Here is a 16,425-nt window from a genome sequence, read left to right on the forward strand (position 1 = left end):
CCCATTACCATTAATAAAAATTTATTTTAAAAAAAAAAAAAAGAAATATAAATCCTCCTCAGGGTCTCTCTCCTCATAGTTCACCTTTCCTTCAAATTTGGATTAAAGGAGGAAAATACATTTATATTATATGCACGCAAAGAAGAGCATTCGTGTTAATATATAGTACCAATAAATGGTAGGCAATAGCAGTATGTTTAAGGCAGAGGACAGAAAAGGTACAGGAGGCCCCAGCAGAGCTCAGACTCCAGACTTCTGTACCTGGCTCTCTCAGATTAATTTCCAGAGCCTAACAAAGGTGCATCTCCACAAAAAAAAAAAAAAAAAAAAAAAGCATCGTTATTTAAGTAACAGAGCCTGCCAAGTGCTACACACAGCTCTCTGGCCGGGATGCAGACTGAATTGAAAGTGCAGTGGGATATATTTTTCCTTAGCCATAGAAAGTGAAACAGCTACAAAGGCTGAGCCTGCGAGGGAGAAGGGAGGGGCCAGGGAGAGGTCACTCAAAGGACACAAAGTCCACAGAGACAGAGGGCAGAACAGAAAGCTCTGGCTGTGTTCCGGAAGCTCTCTTACCTGCTTGTTGGGGTGAGACCTGTCAAAGCCCAGGAGAAGGTTGGAGGCCTTACTGTGCAGAAGGAGGTCAGCTGCCCGGAATGGGATGGAAAAGCCTTGGAGAGTGTTGCAGAAGTCGAATGTGATCCAGAGGTACTGGGCATAGGCGTCGGCAAAGATGTACTGCAAGAAAAACCAGGTGAGCTCAGAGCCACCCCACACCCCTCATTAACCAGTGTTTGATGCTTGTGCATGCAGGGGCCAAACAGCACCAACCAGGGCCAAGGGCTTGCCAGGCCTCCACACAGCTTTCCTGTCATCTCCTCTCCTAGCAACAAAGAGATGCTGTTGCACCGCAAGCAAGGCTCAGCAAAGGAAGGGGTGCAGGATGGGCTGGCAGGGGAGCCCACAATGCACTGGTTTAACAGAGAATGAAGCTAGTCAAGCCTAGTTTTTCTTTCCAACGACTTAGCCGCTCCCACTGCCTGGTGAGACACTTGGTCACCATCGAAGGGTGCCTACTGAAAGCTGGAACAGAGGAGTCCTGTTCTTCAGACTGGCTGCACACGGATGGGGTTGCTGTCCATGTTCTGACATGCCCTTCCAGGGAAATCCCTAAACGCACACCCACCTGGGAAAACCAGCTGCACCCTCCTGCCGCTACACCAGGTGAGACGGAAGCTCTAGGCACCAAGCTGCAGCCAGGGCTGGCAGACCCACCCCGAGGCCCAGCAGGAAGGAGCTCTGCCAACCGAGGGCCTCACCTTATTTTGCTTCTGCACGGCTGAGTGACAACTTGGAACAAGTCTGGCTAGAGAAGGACCACGCATTTAAAGAGTTTTTGCAGGGAAAGGATGGAGGCAATTGAATTTAACATTGCGTCTGCATATTCACCATGGTTCATTCAGACATGGGGCGGGATACAGTGAAGACCCAGGAACCTTCCCCTTAAGTAGCTTAGAAGCTAATGTGAGAGAAAGACATGTCCACAGCTAGCGATAGTTCACAAGAAAATGAGATTAAAGAAGAAACCACAGTCAGTCCTATGAAAGCAAAGATTACAGATTAGTTATGCTTTGGGAAAACAGCAATGACTCCGTGTAAGATTTGGGCCCTGAAGGGCAGGAAAGACTTCGACAGGGAAAGAACATTTCAAGTCCAGGGTAGTCTGAGTTTGGGAACAAAGGAAGGGGAAAATATATAAGGTCTACCGGAAAGTTCTGTTCGTTTTTGGAATAAAACAAAATACAAATTTTTCTTACCGTCAATAAACTTTATTAAATAATATAATTGTCATTATTATTAATGATTTCTTGCCAGCATGAGGGCAATTTGTATATCCCATTTTTGAAAAATGTTTTATCTTTTGATGCGAAAAATTGAACCAGTGCTTGTTTGATATCTTCTTCATTTTTTAATTTTTGCCCTTCAAAAAATTTTGTAAGGACAAAAACAAGTGATAGTCAGAGGGTGCTAAGTCCAGGGAATATGGTGGATGCGATAGACATGCTTCTGTAGCATTTCTTCCTTGTTGAAATTCGTAAAAATTACAGTGGCGTAAATGAACTTTATCAGTAGCCATGGGTACACTATGGCTTCACACATAAGACTCACGTGAATCAACTTTGTTTTAGTTAATTTGCTACATCAGTATGTATACTTTAAGTGATAAAAATAGAGATGCACACATGCGCCAAATAAACATGTGCTTACGTGTCGAAACTTGTTGTGATAGAAATAGACAGAACTTTCTGGTAGACCTTATATATATACCTCACGGGTTTGATGACAGTTCTTGAGAACCTGAGGGAAACGACTAGAAAATAATTTTTTGCATAACTGTGTTCCCCAGAAATGACTTAGCCCACCCTCCTGCTCAGAAACTACTTTATAGTTATTGGGGGAGGGAGTGTTCTAAACTTTGAAAAGAAATCTATCCCATGGCTTCCTTCTGTTAGTTTCATGTTTTAGAATCTAAAAACCATGCAGCCAGTCATAGAACTTACTGTCGTTCGTGATAATAGTGAACATTTTTCAAGAGCCTTTACTATGTGCCATTAACTGCCCTAAAAGTTTTGCATGCCTCATCTCACTTAGTGTATTTAGCACTGACGGCAATCCGATGTGTTAGACATTATTATCTCCTCTTTTACCAATGAGGTTATCAAAGCCTAGAGAGGTTAAGTGGCCAAGGTGACCCAGGGGGTAAGCAGCATTTACATCAACATCTGCCTGGTTCAGAATTATCTCTTAACAGTTCGTCAATCTTTTCTTCCAACAAACAAGGCAACATTTTCTGAGTTTAATTCACAGGTCTTACCTCATACTATCGGACTCATTTATATGCATTCTCTGTTAATTTCACTTCTTTTACTGGAAACTCTCTTTCTCTTGCTTTCTGCAACATCGTCCCATCTCAACTCGCCGTCACCCGCCCCGGACCATCATCTCCGTCCTTGACTCTCTTTGGCTGGCTCTTTCGTCTTGGTCCCCTCCCGAACCTCACACAGCCTCGGCACTCCTCCCGCCTTGGCTGATAGCGTATTTATCTTTCCACAGAGCTTCAACTGCTGCCTTCCGGAACAAGCGCTCCCTGACTGTCCAATCGACAGTCTAACCCTGACTTCCCCCTCTCCCCTCAGCGCCTCCACTCTGACGTGCCAGGATATTTCACCAGGTCCGAAACGGAACTCTTGGACACCTTCCCACCAGAACCCAATTCTCCCTCCCCGTGTCCCGCGTCCTAACCACACACACTTTCTCCCAGCCCCACGACTCACAACGGGAGTTGGGTTTTCACTCCACTGTCTTCCTTTGCCTCGCTCTCCCTTTCATCCACCACCGACCCTGCTAGGTGTTCCTTTAAAATATTTTTCACAATCCAAGCCTTTCTTTTCATTCTTAGTGCTCAGCCCATATCCCTGCTAACCAGAGGCAGATTAAGATCGGTTAAGGCCCTGGGCACAGAAGAAAATATTGAGCCCCTTTAAAAAAAGAGAGAGAGAGACAGGGAAAATAAAAATACATGTGAACCATATTTTTAAATAAATAAAAACATTAAAAATAAAATAAAAAATATTATGTACTATTAATGTTAAAATTGCACATATGAAACCAAACTTGGTGTCATTAGAAAGAAAAGGGTCAAGTTGGAGTTTTGCGGGCGTTTCAGAAGTCGGGGCCCAGGGTGCACACCCGCCCAGTGCGCCCATTGTTAAACCCACCTCTGCTGCTAACGACTATCAGCAAAGCTGGAACTAGGCACTGGGTTTTATTCATCCTCCTGTCTTCTAAGACCTAGCAGGATGGGGAATACTTCGAGGGTGATATTAGGTTTGGTTGAGGAACTGGGCTACTTCCCACCGACAGGACCACAGCGATTCACTTTCCAACTCTCCTCTGATCGCTCCCTTCAACCCATCCTGCTTATTTCTAAGACACGCTTCCCTAAGAGACGTTATTTCCAGTCACTCCCCTACTCAAAGATTCCTTGGGCTCCTCCCTACAGTCTCTGAAGCAAAAAGCAAACCCCTCCATCTCTAGACAGGAGTCTGATGAGTATCACGAAGCACGTGGTGCAAACCCTCCAGCCGAGGAGCACATCTCCTACCGCCTTCTCAGAAATTGCATACTGGCACCTTGCAGACTCTGCCCACGCCTTTCTCCTTCTCAGGGGTTCCCCCCAGCTCTACTCTAGCCACTGAAATCATGCCTAGGCTTGACGCTCCATTTCTAGCACAAAACACCCCAGAGAGCCTTTACTTCCCTGCTCACACCTTACTCAATGCCCCCCCACCCCGTTCCAACTAACTGCGGGCTCCATCTCATCAGTAGGCATGTTCTGTAGCCGTGTCACATGTATGTGTGTTTTAGGAAGCCACAGGACGTCCTCCTCTGCTTTTAAGTTCCTGTACTTCCCTGGCTGTCATGTCTGCTCAAAGCCGACCCACAGATTTGCCGGCAGAGCTGACTCTTGGGTGCTTTCTCAGCTCCGCCATTTCGGCCGTGTTCCCCCACAGCCCGGGCTCCCCAGCCCCGTCTGCAAACGCAGAATATTCCAGAGGGGCTGCCTCCCATAGCTCAAAGCTGTTTCCTGTGACTATACGAATACCTCTGGAAAGAGAGCAAAATAAGCAACAGCGTAAGAGCCTCTCTCCAGTGTTAGTGCAGAAACCACAAACAGTGAAAGGGGGAAGGGCAGAGTGATAAAGGAACGCTATGTCTAGCAGGTGAGAACCGAGGGGGAGAGAGCTGCTCTGCAGTTGTACCTAGGACCAGCTCTCGCCCAGCCGAGGGTGTGAAGCCTCGCCTGCACGTTCAGTGACCTTTCTGAAAGGGCCCAGACATCTCCAGACACCGCGGACAGGCCGTGGGGCTGGCGGAACGGCAGGTGCCTCGCGCTGCAGGCTGGTTCCGGAGTCAGCACTCGGACGGAGGAGGAGGAAGTGGGGCTGCAAGCCAGTGCAAAAATAGACCCGCACGCCCCATGAAGCATACCCACTCCTTCACCCTCACCAGGCAGCCCCTGGACCCCAGCTGCTGGTCTAACCAGCACCCTCTTTTCCCTCCCCCAGGCACACATCCCGCAGCCTTCCACCCGGCCCTTTTGTGACATGGTGACTTTTCAGAGCAGATGCCAACAGTCACGTCGACCATTTCAAATCACGCTCCTCGACAGACCACCTAGCAGGAAGAAGAGTCATCATTTCCTTCCTGAGAAGTCTGGGGCAGGGGAACAGCCTTCTCTGGGGAATTAGAAACTCAGCCCAGAAACCTCCAGCCAGCCCCAGGCCTGGGCCCTACTGTCACTAAGTTCTCCAAGAAGGTGACCCCTCTTCATGCTCCCCACCCACTCCAAAGCATGTGCACCTCAGCCGTGAGCAATGAGATGCACGTCTCCTCGAGGCAGAGCAGCACTGAGGCTGCGGGTCCATCTCTCCCCTTTCTCCTCACAGTATCACCTCACTGTAATCATCCCGGTTTCTCCTGCCTTGCCCCATTGTCACGGCCCCTGCCTGGCTGCTTCTCCGGACCCCACACTCACAAAGCCCCTTACCCTCTGCCTGTGCTTACACGTCCCTCTAAAAGCCCAGAACATCATCTTTCCTGTCTTCTGACTTTGGAGGTGCAGGCTGAGCAGCTGCTCACCACAGCCCCTGACAAGAAGGAAGGAAGACAAACCCTGCTCAGAGACATCTGTGCCCTGTGGCCGGAAGTGCAGAAGAGGCAGGTGGAGCTGAAAACGAAGATTCCAGAGAGGCAATTCCAAACCCCCAACGTAAGCACGTGTTCACTCTAGGACGGCGTGTAAAATTAATGGTAATAATAGAAAGGTACAGCCTGACCTACTGAGCAATCCAAGTGTTACCTGATTCTTGGGAGGCAGTGGGCACCCCTATGTATCCACAGGGAGACGGGGCACAGCCAGCCAGCTGAAGCCTGGGCAGGGCTCCTCACCTCACAAAAGGGACTTATGAGACTCAAGCGCCAGGCCTGCCTGGCCAAAGAGGGAGGGGCTTCGGGGGGGTAGACAGAGGGCCACCAGTCTTATCTGCACAGCCAATTCCCCCCAACACCTTTTCCTTGCTTTGCCTCACAGGGATAAAAATTGTTCTGTCACCTGGAGTTAGGTAACTGCTGCTCTACTTTGAGGTCCTTAAGCAGGGCTGACATTTAACCAATATGTACCAGTAATGACTACTCCTGTTGTTTAAAAAAAAAAAACTGTTCCTGTGCCCCACTCCCCTGAAACCCATGAGTGGTCCCTCCTAAAGCCTCGGTGGGTGGCCAGGCTTCTTCCCCAAGACCTCCCCCCACACACACAATCCAGCAACTCAAAGGTTTACGCCTCGCCCAGCAAGGAGCCTTCGGGACCCAGCTCCTCCGGACAGTTCTGATCATCAGTGCTATTCTGGTGGCAAAATATTTTGAGAACAGCCTCTGCTAACAGAGCACGGGAAGCGCAAGAAGCCAGCACGGGGGGACCTGTGGATCGCCCTCTCTTGCCCCTTGCTGGGGGAGCAGAGACCAGCACATATCCTCACCTGAGAAAACTTTTGCTACTAAGGCATCTCAGCATCCTTAGAAGCGGCCATCCTGGCCTGGAAATGAGCCAGGGACCATGAGAGTGGGGACAGAGGTTCGAGTACAAATCTCCCAGAGCTGGAGCTCCCGCACAGACAGGAAAGCCTGGTGGAGGGCCGATGCCCGCACCCCTTGCCATCTTCCCTGCCTCCCTTAGGCCAAACTGTGGAGAATTCCCCCACAGACACCAGCCCCAGGCCAGCCAGCTGGGAGAACCAGTCAGGAGCCGCGCACAACCTGCTGCCTCGGGTTCCTGTCCTACACCAGCGGGGGTTGGAGGGAGGAGGCCGATGGTGCCGGGAAAACCGAGTTCAGCAGCCGCTCCGGAAGACCTGGATTAGACTGCAAGATAAATCCCGGGGCCTGGCTACCATTTCTACCACCTATGAATGGAGCGATTTATTAGTTGGCAGATTTTCTGTATGTTGCTTGTCTAGAAATTCTGCCTGGCAGACACCTGGTGCGCTTGATCATGTACAGTTCCACCCCGAGAGCTGTCCTCTGAAAAACTCCCAGGGTGACAGGAAAACAGTTGCTGGCCACTAGTCATGCTACAAAGGTGGCAAAGCCACTCCATGTCCCAGCCCCCCTCCCCCAAGTGCAACAACCATCTTCCCAAAATACAGCTGCCCGAAGCCAGCACCAGTGAGTGGGCCCGCTGCTTCCTTACGCGCTTGTTGTCTGCAGGACTGTGGTAGAACTGGGCGATCACGGCTTCGCTGTGGTTTCCCTCACCGAAGTTGAACTTGTCTGAAATTTTCTGAAACGATTTCCCGTAGTCGTAAGACACATACACCTGGAAGAGGGGGGAGAGGGAGCAAAAAGAAAATAGTGAGAGATGCGGCAGCGAGACCTGTCACTTTCAAACGTCCCGCCTACACCGTGGCCCAGATCCTGACCGTGGCGTTCCAATAGGTCCCTGGATAGGAACAGAGAGCCCACAGAGAAGAAGAGGGCACCTCTGTCCGTCCCCAGGCACGGGGGGCCGAAGGCGCAGGAGCGGGGCAGCCACCACTGCCTGGAATACACAGGCCTCTCTTCCGAGGCCAAGAAACATCCCCGGAGAGGAAGACACAGCCCTGGAACAATGAGAACCTCTTCCGCACAGCAGACTTAAGTGATTTAACAAATTACATCCAGAGGCAGACAGAATGCGGTTGTCTAAGGGGAAGGGATTGAGAATTTGTTTTGCCATCTGTTGAAATGTCCCCAAAAGGTAATCTAATTCCTCATCCCTCTACTGGGAAGTGCTCTTCTTACAGCATTCCAGAAGCTAGAAAAAGAAAATCCTCGCAGATCTTCAAAAGAGGATCCCAAGAGATAGAAAAGAAGGAGTGCTAAGAGGCCCCAGCTGGGTCGCTCAGTTGGTTAGAGCATCGTCCCGATACACTACGGTTGCGGGTTTCATTCCCGGTCAGGGCACATACAAGAATCAACCAATGAATACACAACTAAGTGGAACAACAAAATTGATGCTTCTCTATCCCTCCCTCTCTCTCTCTAAAATCAGTAAATAAGTATTTTTTTTAAAGGGAAAAAAAGTGCTAAGAGATTAAACATGTGCAGATGTTAACTCCATGGGTACCAGACCTCTTCCCCAGCACTCCTATGTCCCAATTCTGTGCTCTGGGCAATTCTGAGCACCAGAGCTGCCACAGGACCTGTGCATGTGCCAACAGTCTTCACTTCTCTCTGCTTCTGGGTTTCCAGCTACCTAGTAACCAGAGTAATAAAATCTAAGCTCTGGCTGAACAGCTCCCTTGGTTAGAGCATTGGCCTGAAGTACAGAGGTTGTCGGTTCGATCTCCATTCAGGGCACGTACAGAAGCAGATTGATGTTCTTCTCTCTCTCCCCGCCCCCTTCCTCTCTGACTAAAAGAAAATAAATAAATAAATAAATAAATAAATAAATAAATGAAAAATAAAACCTAAGAAAGACTGTCATTCACTGAGTGCTAATTAGGTGCCAGATACTGCACCAATGCCTTCAAATAAATGAGCTCAGGTAACTCTCACCACAACCCTATGTGGCAAATGCAATTATGAAAATCATTTTCAGAGAACATAACAGGGGCTCATGAGATGAGTTACCTGCCAGAGGAAGGAGAGGGTGAGTGGCACTGTGGGACCCTGACCTAGGCTGCCCGCCTCCAGAGCCAAAAATCGGAAAGCCATTACACCTCGGGCCATGGATAGTGGAATGGAAATTGTCTAATATTTGTATTTTGTACCTAGACTTTACTATCTGGGCAATAGGAATATAATTAATAGAATCAGTGGGTTAAAAACAAGCCTAACTCAATAATAACTGAGTTAGAACTGGGATAAGAATAAAAGGAAAATGACAGGTGAATTCCAAGAAAAATGGATACCCTAGACTAATTCCAGAAAGTGTATTGCCTCCACTGCCCTTTGCTTCAACAGCAAGCGTGTTTGAGGGTTTTACGTGAACCAGGCACCAGACACAAAAGCCGTGGCCTTTACACACAATGCAAAAGTCAATGTTTATAAAGAAGTCCCATTTAACAATCAACTAAACAAGGTATACACCAAGGGAACTGAGAGCACGCCCCGGTCGTTAATATTTTTATTAGCTGTCAAGGTCACAAGAGCACAGATAGAGCCTCTGCCAATACCTGGGTCACCGTGGAAGAAACCCTATTAGGAACACACATGAAAACGCAGCATGTGTTCCCGGCATCCAAACACGCAGGAAGGGCTACCAGCAGAGCAGCGTCCAAAATCCAGCAGGCTGAGAGTTCCCAGATAATTAGATTGGGTAAAAGGCAGAGCGGTACATTCTCACGTCTATCCTCCTGGCCAAGAATGGACAGTAGCAGTCCCTCTTAGCAGTCAGAAGTCATGTGTAGCAAACGAATAGCTTCTCAAAAAAAAGAGAGTTCAGGTGCTTGCCAATTCCAGCATCCCACCCACTGATAAACCACGACCTTCTCAGTGGCACAAATGGGACAGTAAGTTCACATGAGGGTAACACTTTTCAATACACAGTTCTGTATGGTTTACATTATATCTCATCCTCTTTAAAAACTCCTTGAGTTACTCTCACCTTGGCCTCCTTGTTTCGGTGTACCTGGAGCATAGCAGGTACTCAGGAAAAATACCATCAGACACCACAGGGTGAGTAAATGCACGCGTTCCACACATGAATAAAGAACGAAATCGAGGAGTCAGTAAGTGAATAACTCAGGAGATAACAGAAACTAAGACTCAGAGAAGTTCATGACTAGCCCAAGGTCAGACTGCTCATAAGTGACAAAACCACTAGGACGGGCTCCTCCACGGCCAAGGGCAGCCATCTTGCCAATCTTGCAAGTTCATCCCCAAGGATGATGTTCTCTTCTGTATACTTAGGTTTCCCCGTGGAGGAGGAAGGTCATGCCCCAAACCGACGGGCCGGGCTGTGAAAGCTGCACTGGGCAGCAAGCGGAAAAGACCGACTTCAGCCAAGCACGGCCTTTCTGAGAGCCTCGGCCGCACTGCTGCCACTTCCCACGTGGAGGGGCAGCCACCCTCACGAACGAGAGGCTCTTCCTCAATTTTCCACCCGTAAACAAAACCCATCTCTTTGGATCTTTTACTTCACAAAAGCTAAATGAAAATATAAGGGTCCATCCTATACCTAATGGCTCTCGCAAATTGCTTACCCACCTTCTTTCCTCCTCCAGTTTGAATAATTCCAACACAATATTTTTATCCTATCCTGCTAATTATTTCTACTTGATTAACACAGACCTTAAAGTCAAGGGTAAAGACCAAGCTCGGAGCTGCACACAGCGATCCACTTTCCTCCACAGTGAAGAGCCCAGGAAAGGCCTCTGCCAGTGTTCAGATCATGCCAAGGGGCTGAGGGCCTCGTGGGCTCCACACTGCACCCCACTGATGCAGTCTGGTCCGTCGGTCTGTCTTGTCTTTTCGGCAGGCCGCCGCTGACTCACTCACCGCCCCTTAGGACCCTCCGGTGAACCTGGGCAAGCACCCTGCACTTGACCATCTTGTGCTTCTAAGATTTGTTTCCCATCCAGACGTGGGTTCCTGCACTAATTAGTCCTCTCTGACCTCCACATGACACTACTCCTTAAAGAACAAAATAAAAAGGGGAGGAGTTACTAAACTGCCCACAGCTGGTAGTTAGATCACTGTCTTACCTGTAAAGGTAAGTCCTTCGAAGTGAATGGTTTTAAATTCTTCTCCCTGTACTTCAAAACCATATAATAATAATAGTAAGGAGAAGGAAGAGGGGAAAAAGGAGGAGAGAGGCCAGGTTGGGGAGACGAAGGTGAAAAAGAAGGGAAAGGGAAAGGAAGAAGGGTTAAAATATACAGAATAACACTTACCATCTGATACTATTCTAAGTATGTTTATACCAGTGCTTCTCGAACTATAAAATACCCGAGAATCACTCAGCAGGACCCTGGTTAAAATGCAGGTTCTGTCTCAGGAAGTCTGGGCTGAGACCTGAGGTTCTGCATTTTTAACCAGCTCCCAGAAAACACCCATGCTGCTGGTCCACGGGCCATGCTTCCAGAAGCAAGGTTTTTCACAAGGACGGTCTCACTGACAGATGAGAAGACAAGCTCAATGACTTGGCCCAGGACCAGACTGCTAATGAATGGCAGAGCCAGGATTCAAACCCAGGCACTCGGATTTCAGAGTCAGTGCTCAGCTAAACACCCATGACCTCGGCCTACCGAGTTCTGCACTGTAAGCACGTAGAGCAGGTTCTCAAATAACGTCGTTCCATTCAACAGTGTTTCATTAGAAGGTTGATGTGATGCCCTGGGAACTTCATTCTTGTTTTTCCCGATTAGCCCATGGTAAAACTGGTTTCCTCATATGCAGAATCTACCAACAATGTGAAGTGAGGACTTCCTCTATGGGTCCTGCTTCCCAGTCAGCTCTGATGGGCACCAACCATAATGTCCTGCTACTCTGGGCACAAGGGCAGCGAGTCCCACCATTCCCAACACCTCCTCCGGCTGGCCCTGATCTTGGGATGGGCACTCTCTCTGGAGAGCACTTTGGCAACGACATACATTACATGTGAATATTTCACAAGATAAGAGAGAGCAGAAACAAAGCATTGGGAATGGTTAAGATAAATAACACCCATTGTTTCCTTTCGTCCACCAGACCTATCACACACAGAGGGATCCTGTGGGAGCCCAAGGAGCCGTTTTTCATGCAATCACATGGACTACAAGTTCAAGTTCATCAGGAAATCATTCATTCTTTTTTTTTTTTTTTTTCTGGTTTAATGGCAAACCTTCCGGATTCCAGCTTCCAGGTCCTTCCCATTGTATGAATATGCATGAGCTGGCCATTCACCAATGCTCCAGTTTCCTATTTGTATATGTTCTATCCCTTCTGGACTGCTGACAGCACCTCACAATCCAATCTTCTTTATGGAAAATCTCATTGTGATTGCTCAGACACCAGCTACTCCTGCCTCTGAGTCATGATTTATTTTTGCATTAATTTTTCACATCAGAACATCTCCGTTCCATCTGCCAATTATTAAATGTAGCTTGTATGCAAGGGGGGAAGTCTCTGCCGTTCTTATTTATTACCTCTAAGCATTAAATTTCCTTTCCATTTAATCTTCTCTATACGTCATTCCAGAAGAGTGTATTACTGCAAATGTTCAGTGGGTTCCTCCTAAATACACCCAAATATTTGGCCAGAGGAAGAACTGGGTTTGGGAAGACTGGTAATAACAAGGCAACCAACCATGCTGGTTCACCCAGGACCGAGGATGGTCCCGACGTGTGGGCCTGCCCGTGCTGAGACCCAGGCCACAGGTCACCCTAGCAGCACTACATCCCTCACATTGGGTCTTAATTCTCAGTAGCCCCAACTCTCCCACAGACACGCTAAGTGACCCTCATGCAAGTCCCTCAGTATCTCTAACCTCCTGTTTGTCCTGCAAAACCATAAAGCAATTGTTAAGGTCTTTACCTATCTCACAAAAGATCTTATCTGGACAAATAATTTTTGAACACATCAAAACTCTAAGGAGGATTCTCTCAACACAGTAGTAGGACATAGACCCATCTGCTGAGATCAAAAGGGATGCCCTTGAACAGTGACTGTGCGGAGCACACACAGGTGCCTACAGATGCTCCTAGGCCAGAGGGCATTCATACGTGCCACCTGTGCTTGCAAACCCTGGTCACATTTATAAACAGGCTGAAGTCACTGCCCCAAACAGCCCTGCTCTAGACCACTGCGCCGAAGGTGGCCGTCGGGCGCTGTGGCTTCCCACTCACCACTGACGGCTCAGCAGCCGCCTGGCCAAAGCTCTGCACGACCACAGCCTCCCCGTCTGTAGCATCCCCAACTCAAATAGTCACCAACCCCACAGCACATCCAACTCAGACAGTGAACCCAGAGAGGACCTCACAGAAATCAAACCTATATTCAAGAATTAGAACTGAGTCCTTGGGCTGAGGTGACAGTGCTAGCACATTCCCCAGGAGGCTTCCTCTGGCCAGAGCTCCCAGCTTCACCCCGTCACATGTCAGACCCTGACCCAAGGCGGGGGCTGCTCCTCTTCCCAACAAGGGGAAATCTGGAGCAGAGGCCGAACACTTGACACCCGAGAGCCGGCTCTGGCCCTCTGATGTTTTACTTGGCTTACACCTTGTATGTAAAAATGACACATCAGCTGCCAGCTTGTAAGAATCAGCAGTTTTCACATAAAAATCCAGATCTTGGAACTTCTCTCAAAAAATCAGAAGATCTGGCAACCCTGGATCCTGTTTCCAGCTCGTTGTCCAGAACTGAAACCCCAAACAATGGCCCCTCAGGAGTATGTATTCTCCAGTCCGCCACAGTCCTATCCACTTCTTAGCGTCTCTCAGACACTGAGACCGAGTTCCAACTGCCATGTTCAAATTAAGATCCAGGGGAATGTTTCCTGAACCTGTATCTACCTCTATTAAAAGTGGGAAAATGACATACTGTCCCAGAGGGCTAAGTACTGCAGTAAGAATGGAAGAGCCCGTTATTGTTTGCAGAGATAAAGAATGTTGCAGACTTCAGTCCTGCCCATTACCACCTGGCCTCTCCTAGGCCCTCGAGTACGTGACGCTTGGTCTCATATCTTCAAAGCATGTAGACTATGAAACGTTGCGGAGGCCAGCTGTGGAAGTTAGGAATAGGAACGAATCATATTCAACAATTCACCCAACTGCGAGGTGTTAGGAGAAATGAGCATGGGGCAGGACCAATGAGATTCTAGCAGGTGCCACGGCAGGCACGCTGCTCTGCCCAGGAAGACGCTTCTGCCATTTTCTTGAGCAGATACAACCATCCAGCTCATACCCTGTCCCTTTGCAAAAGTCACCACACATCACATGATTTGCCTACAAGTGACTGTATGACCCTGTGGCCAGCAAGTAAGGGGCATTTATTATCTTCTAGATTCTCTTCTCTGTGCTGTGATTCATCCCATCCATTCTCTAATTACCCCCTACGTTTTCTGCAATGATAATCCTGGCGGAGGACAGAAGGGCATGCTGGCAGCCCAGAGGAATGCCCGAGAAACACTAATACTCACATCACTGCTCCAGGGTCTCGCCAACGCCAGGCTGTCTCGGGCTAAGGCCACAATCACGTTGCTTTTCTCTCCAGCCCAGTGCACAACCATCTGATTGTGGGAATCATTCAGGCTAACCTAAAAAGAGAGAGAGAAAGAAAAAACAAATGCAGAAATTAGGACCCATGACGAGGAATGGCCATAAACATTCTAAAGCAGGACTCTGCTGCTTTGTCACTCAGAAATGACTAAGATGCTCAAATCTGGAGCACTGGGTCGGGCTGGCCTACTTTTCCCCTCTCCAGATTCCGCCGATTGAACTCTCCCAAGAAACACTAGTCTTCTGCTATTTAAAATATAACAGGATGACATTCTCGGCTCTCACAGGCATAGCTGCCTACTTTATCTGTCTCTGGTTGCTCTCATCCTTCCTCCATGGCATGTACCCCAAAATACTGAAACGTCTTCCTCATTCATAAAGGTGCATGGGCTAGAAAGACCACACACTTTCAAACCTCTAGTCAAACTAGTGCTTTCCCTGGCCTCTGGGTAACACTTTCCTAGCTGGTAACAAAGGAGAGGAAGAGAAAGACATCCTGGTGCAGGTGTATTGAGTTCGTTTTGAAGAAGTCCCAAAGACCTTTCAAGAGAGAGATTCCTTCAATGTCTCTAAAATTCAGTTCTTAATAGCTTCCTAATACCCTGGACCAAACATACTTTTCCCAGTGTTCAAAAGAATACAGTATGTTTCAACTCTCAGGAAACCGTAAAAAAATTAATATAACTAACTGTTAGTTATCTATTTTAATATTTAGCATGAGTAGAAAATATTTTCCAGGACTCCAGAGAAAGGGCCTTCGGATTTTGGCTTGCAGTGGTCCCTATGCTTGTAAATTTGGTAAACCAGTAAAATGAAAATACATCGCAAAGGCCAACAGAAGGTTGGTGGGCTGCTTCTTTTACGGCAGGTAAGAACAAAAACAGCCGCTGTGTAAGAGCGTGACTCATCTGTTCTCTGAGTCTGTTTCCTCTACTTCCTGAGGACGCAGCAGACTCCTTCCCCGGGTGTGAACCCCGGACTGAGGTCCAGCCAGTGGACTGGGAGAGAAGGTGGTCAGTAGTCTCCACCCCCCGCCAGAGCCCTGGTTTTTTTCCTATTCAAAAGTTGCATTCAAGACCTGGGTCCCAGAAGAGAGCAGAACCACAGACAGAAGGAGCCCACATTCCTGGAGCGGAGAGCCCTGTGCTGATCAGTACCACTCATAAATTCTCACCATCAGGAGGTGTGTTTATACCACTGTGCTCCTGGGGCTCATCTACTGTCCTCCTAACCCCCCTGAGCAACACAACCACCATCTCTAATCACTCTCATTTTTTCAAGGACATTGAGACACGGAAACCTGAGAAAACAAACGATCTCTGAACAATGAACAACAGTTCTTGTAGAGAGTTTGGCTTATGAAAAACGAACCAGATCTCTTTTGTTTTTCCTATTTCCTACTTCACCGGTCGCTGATGACAGCTCGAGGGCTAGCACTTTAGGACACAGGAGCCACACGCTTCACTCCTCTGTGTGAAGAACAAAGCCATGACCATACCAATAAAAATTCAGAGAGCTGGTGTTAGCATGCAAAATCAAGACAAAGGCCCCGAAAACTCTCATTGCTGAGCAATGACTGGTAGAAGCCAATCCTCCTGGTCACTATGACCTCACTGTGTCGGGCACGTAGGGAAGGAAATGAAGCTCTGGGCTCTGAGCGGCCTCTGCACACTCCAGACCGCACATCCCCCCCCCACCCACCACCACCACCACCACCACCACCACCACCACCACCACCTGCCCTCAGACTGATGGGAACTACAAGCCCCTGTGGGTCTGCCTTCTGAGCAGGTTTTCCCATCAAAGCTGTGCAGCAGAAAACCCTCCTCCCCCATGGCCTTCCTCCTTCTTCTCCTTCTCACCCCCCCAGCCCACCCCTGACTTTCCCCACCCACTTCTTGTGGTGCTCTCAGATATCACGGGGGTGGGGGGTGGGGGGGAGAAAACCACCTGTGCCGCACACTTGGCTGACAGAGGGACAAAGGACCTAATCCTTAACTCCTCTGCTTTGGGGCTTAAGCACCTGTATCTAATTTGACCCAAACGCTTGCAAAATAGTTGAAATGAGACCTTTTAAAAAAGAAAAAAACACCCTTGATGATTTTTAGGAAAATATGTCAATTCCAAA

The 16,425-nt window shown here is 48.4% G+C and overlaps 1 protein-coding gene across 1 annotated transcript in view; it reads right to left on the reverse strand.

The window, feature by feature from the left end:
* Positions 1 to 16,425, reverse strand: part of SORL1 (sortilin related receptor 1) — a 139,803-nt gene that overhangs the window by 107,476 nt on the left and 15,902 nt on the right. Inside the window, exons 2-4 of the mRNA XM_066365308.1 lie at positions 14,219 to 14,335; positions 7,310 to 7,435; positions 577 to 738 (exon numbers count right to left, since the gene is read on the reverse strand). Coding sequence (XP_066221405.1) covers positions 577 to 738; positions 7,310 to 7,435; positions 14,219 to 14,335 — 405 coding nt within the window. The remainder of the gene's footprint in view (positions 1 to 576; positions 739 to 7,309; positions 7,436 to 14,218; positions 14,336 to 16,425) is intronic.

This window comes from Saccopteryx leptura, chromosome 2 (assembly GCF_036850995.1).
Source record: "Saccopteryx leptura isolate mSacLep1 chromosome 2, mSacLep1_pri_phased_curated, whole genome shotgun sequence".
In the NCBI taxonomy this organism is placed as follows: domain Eukaryota; kingdom Metazoa; phylum Chordata; class Mammalia; order Chiroptera; family Emballonuridae; genus Saccopteryx; species Saccopteryx leptura.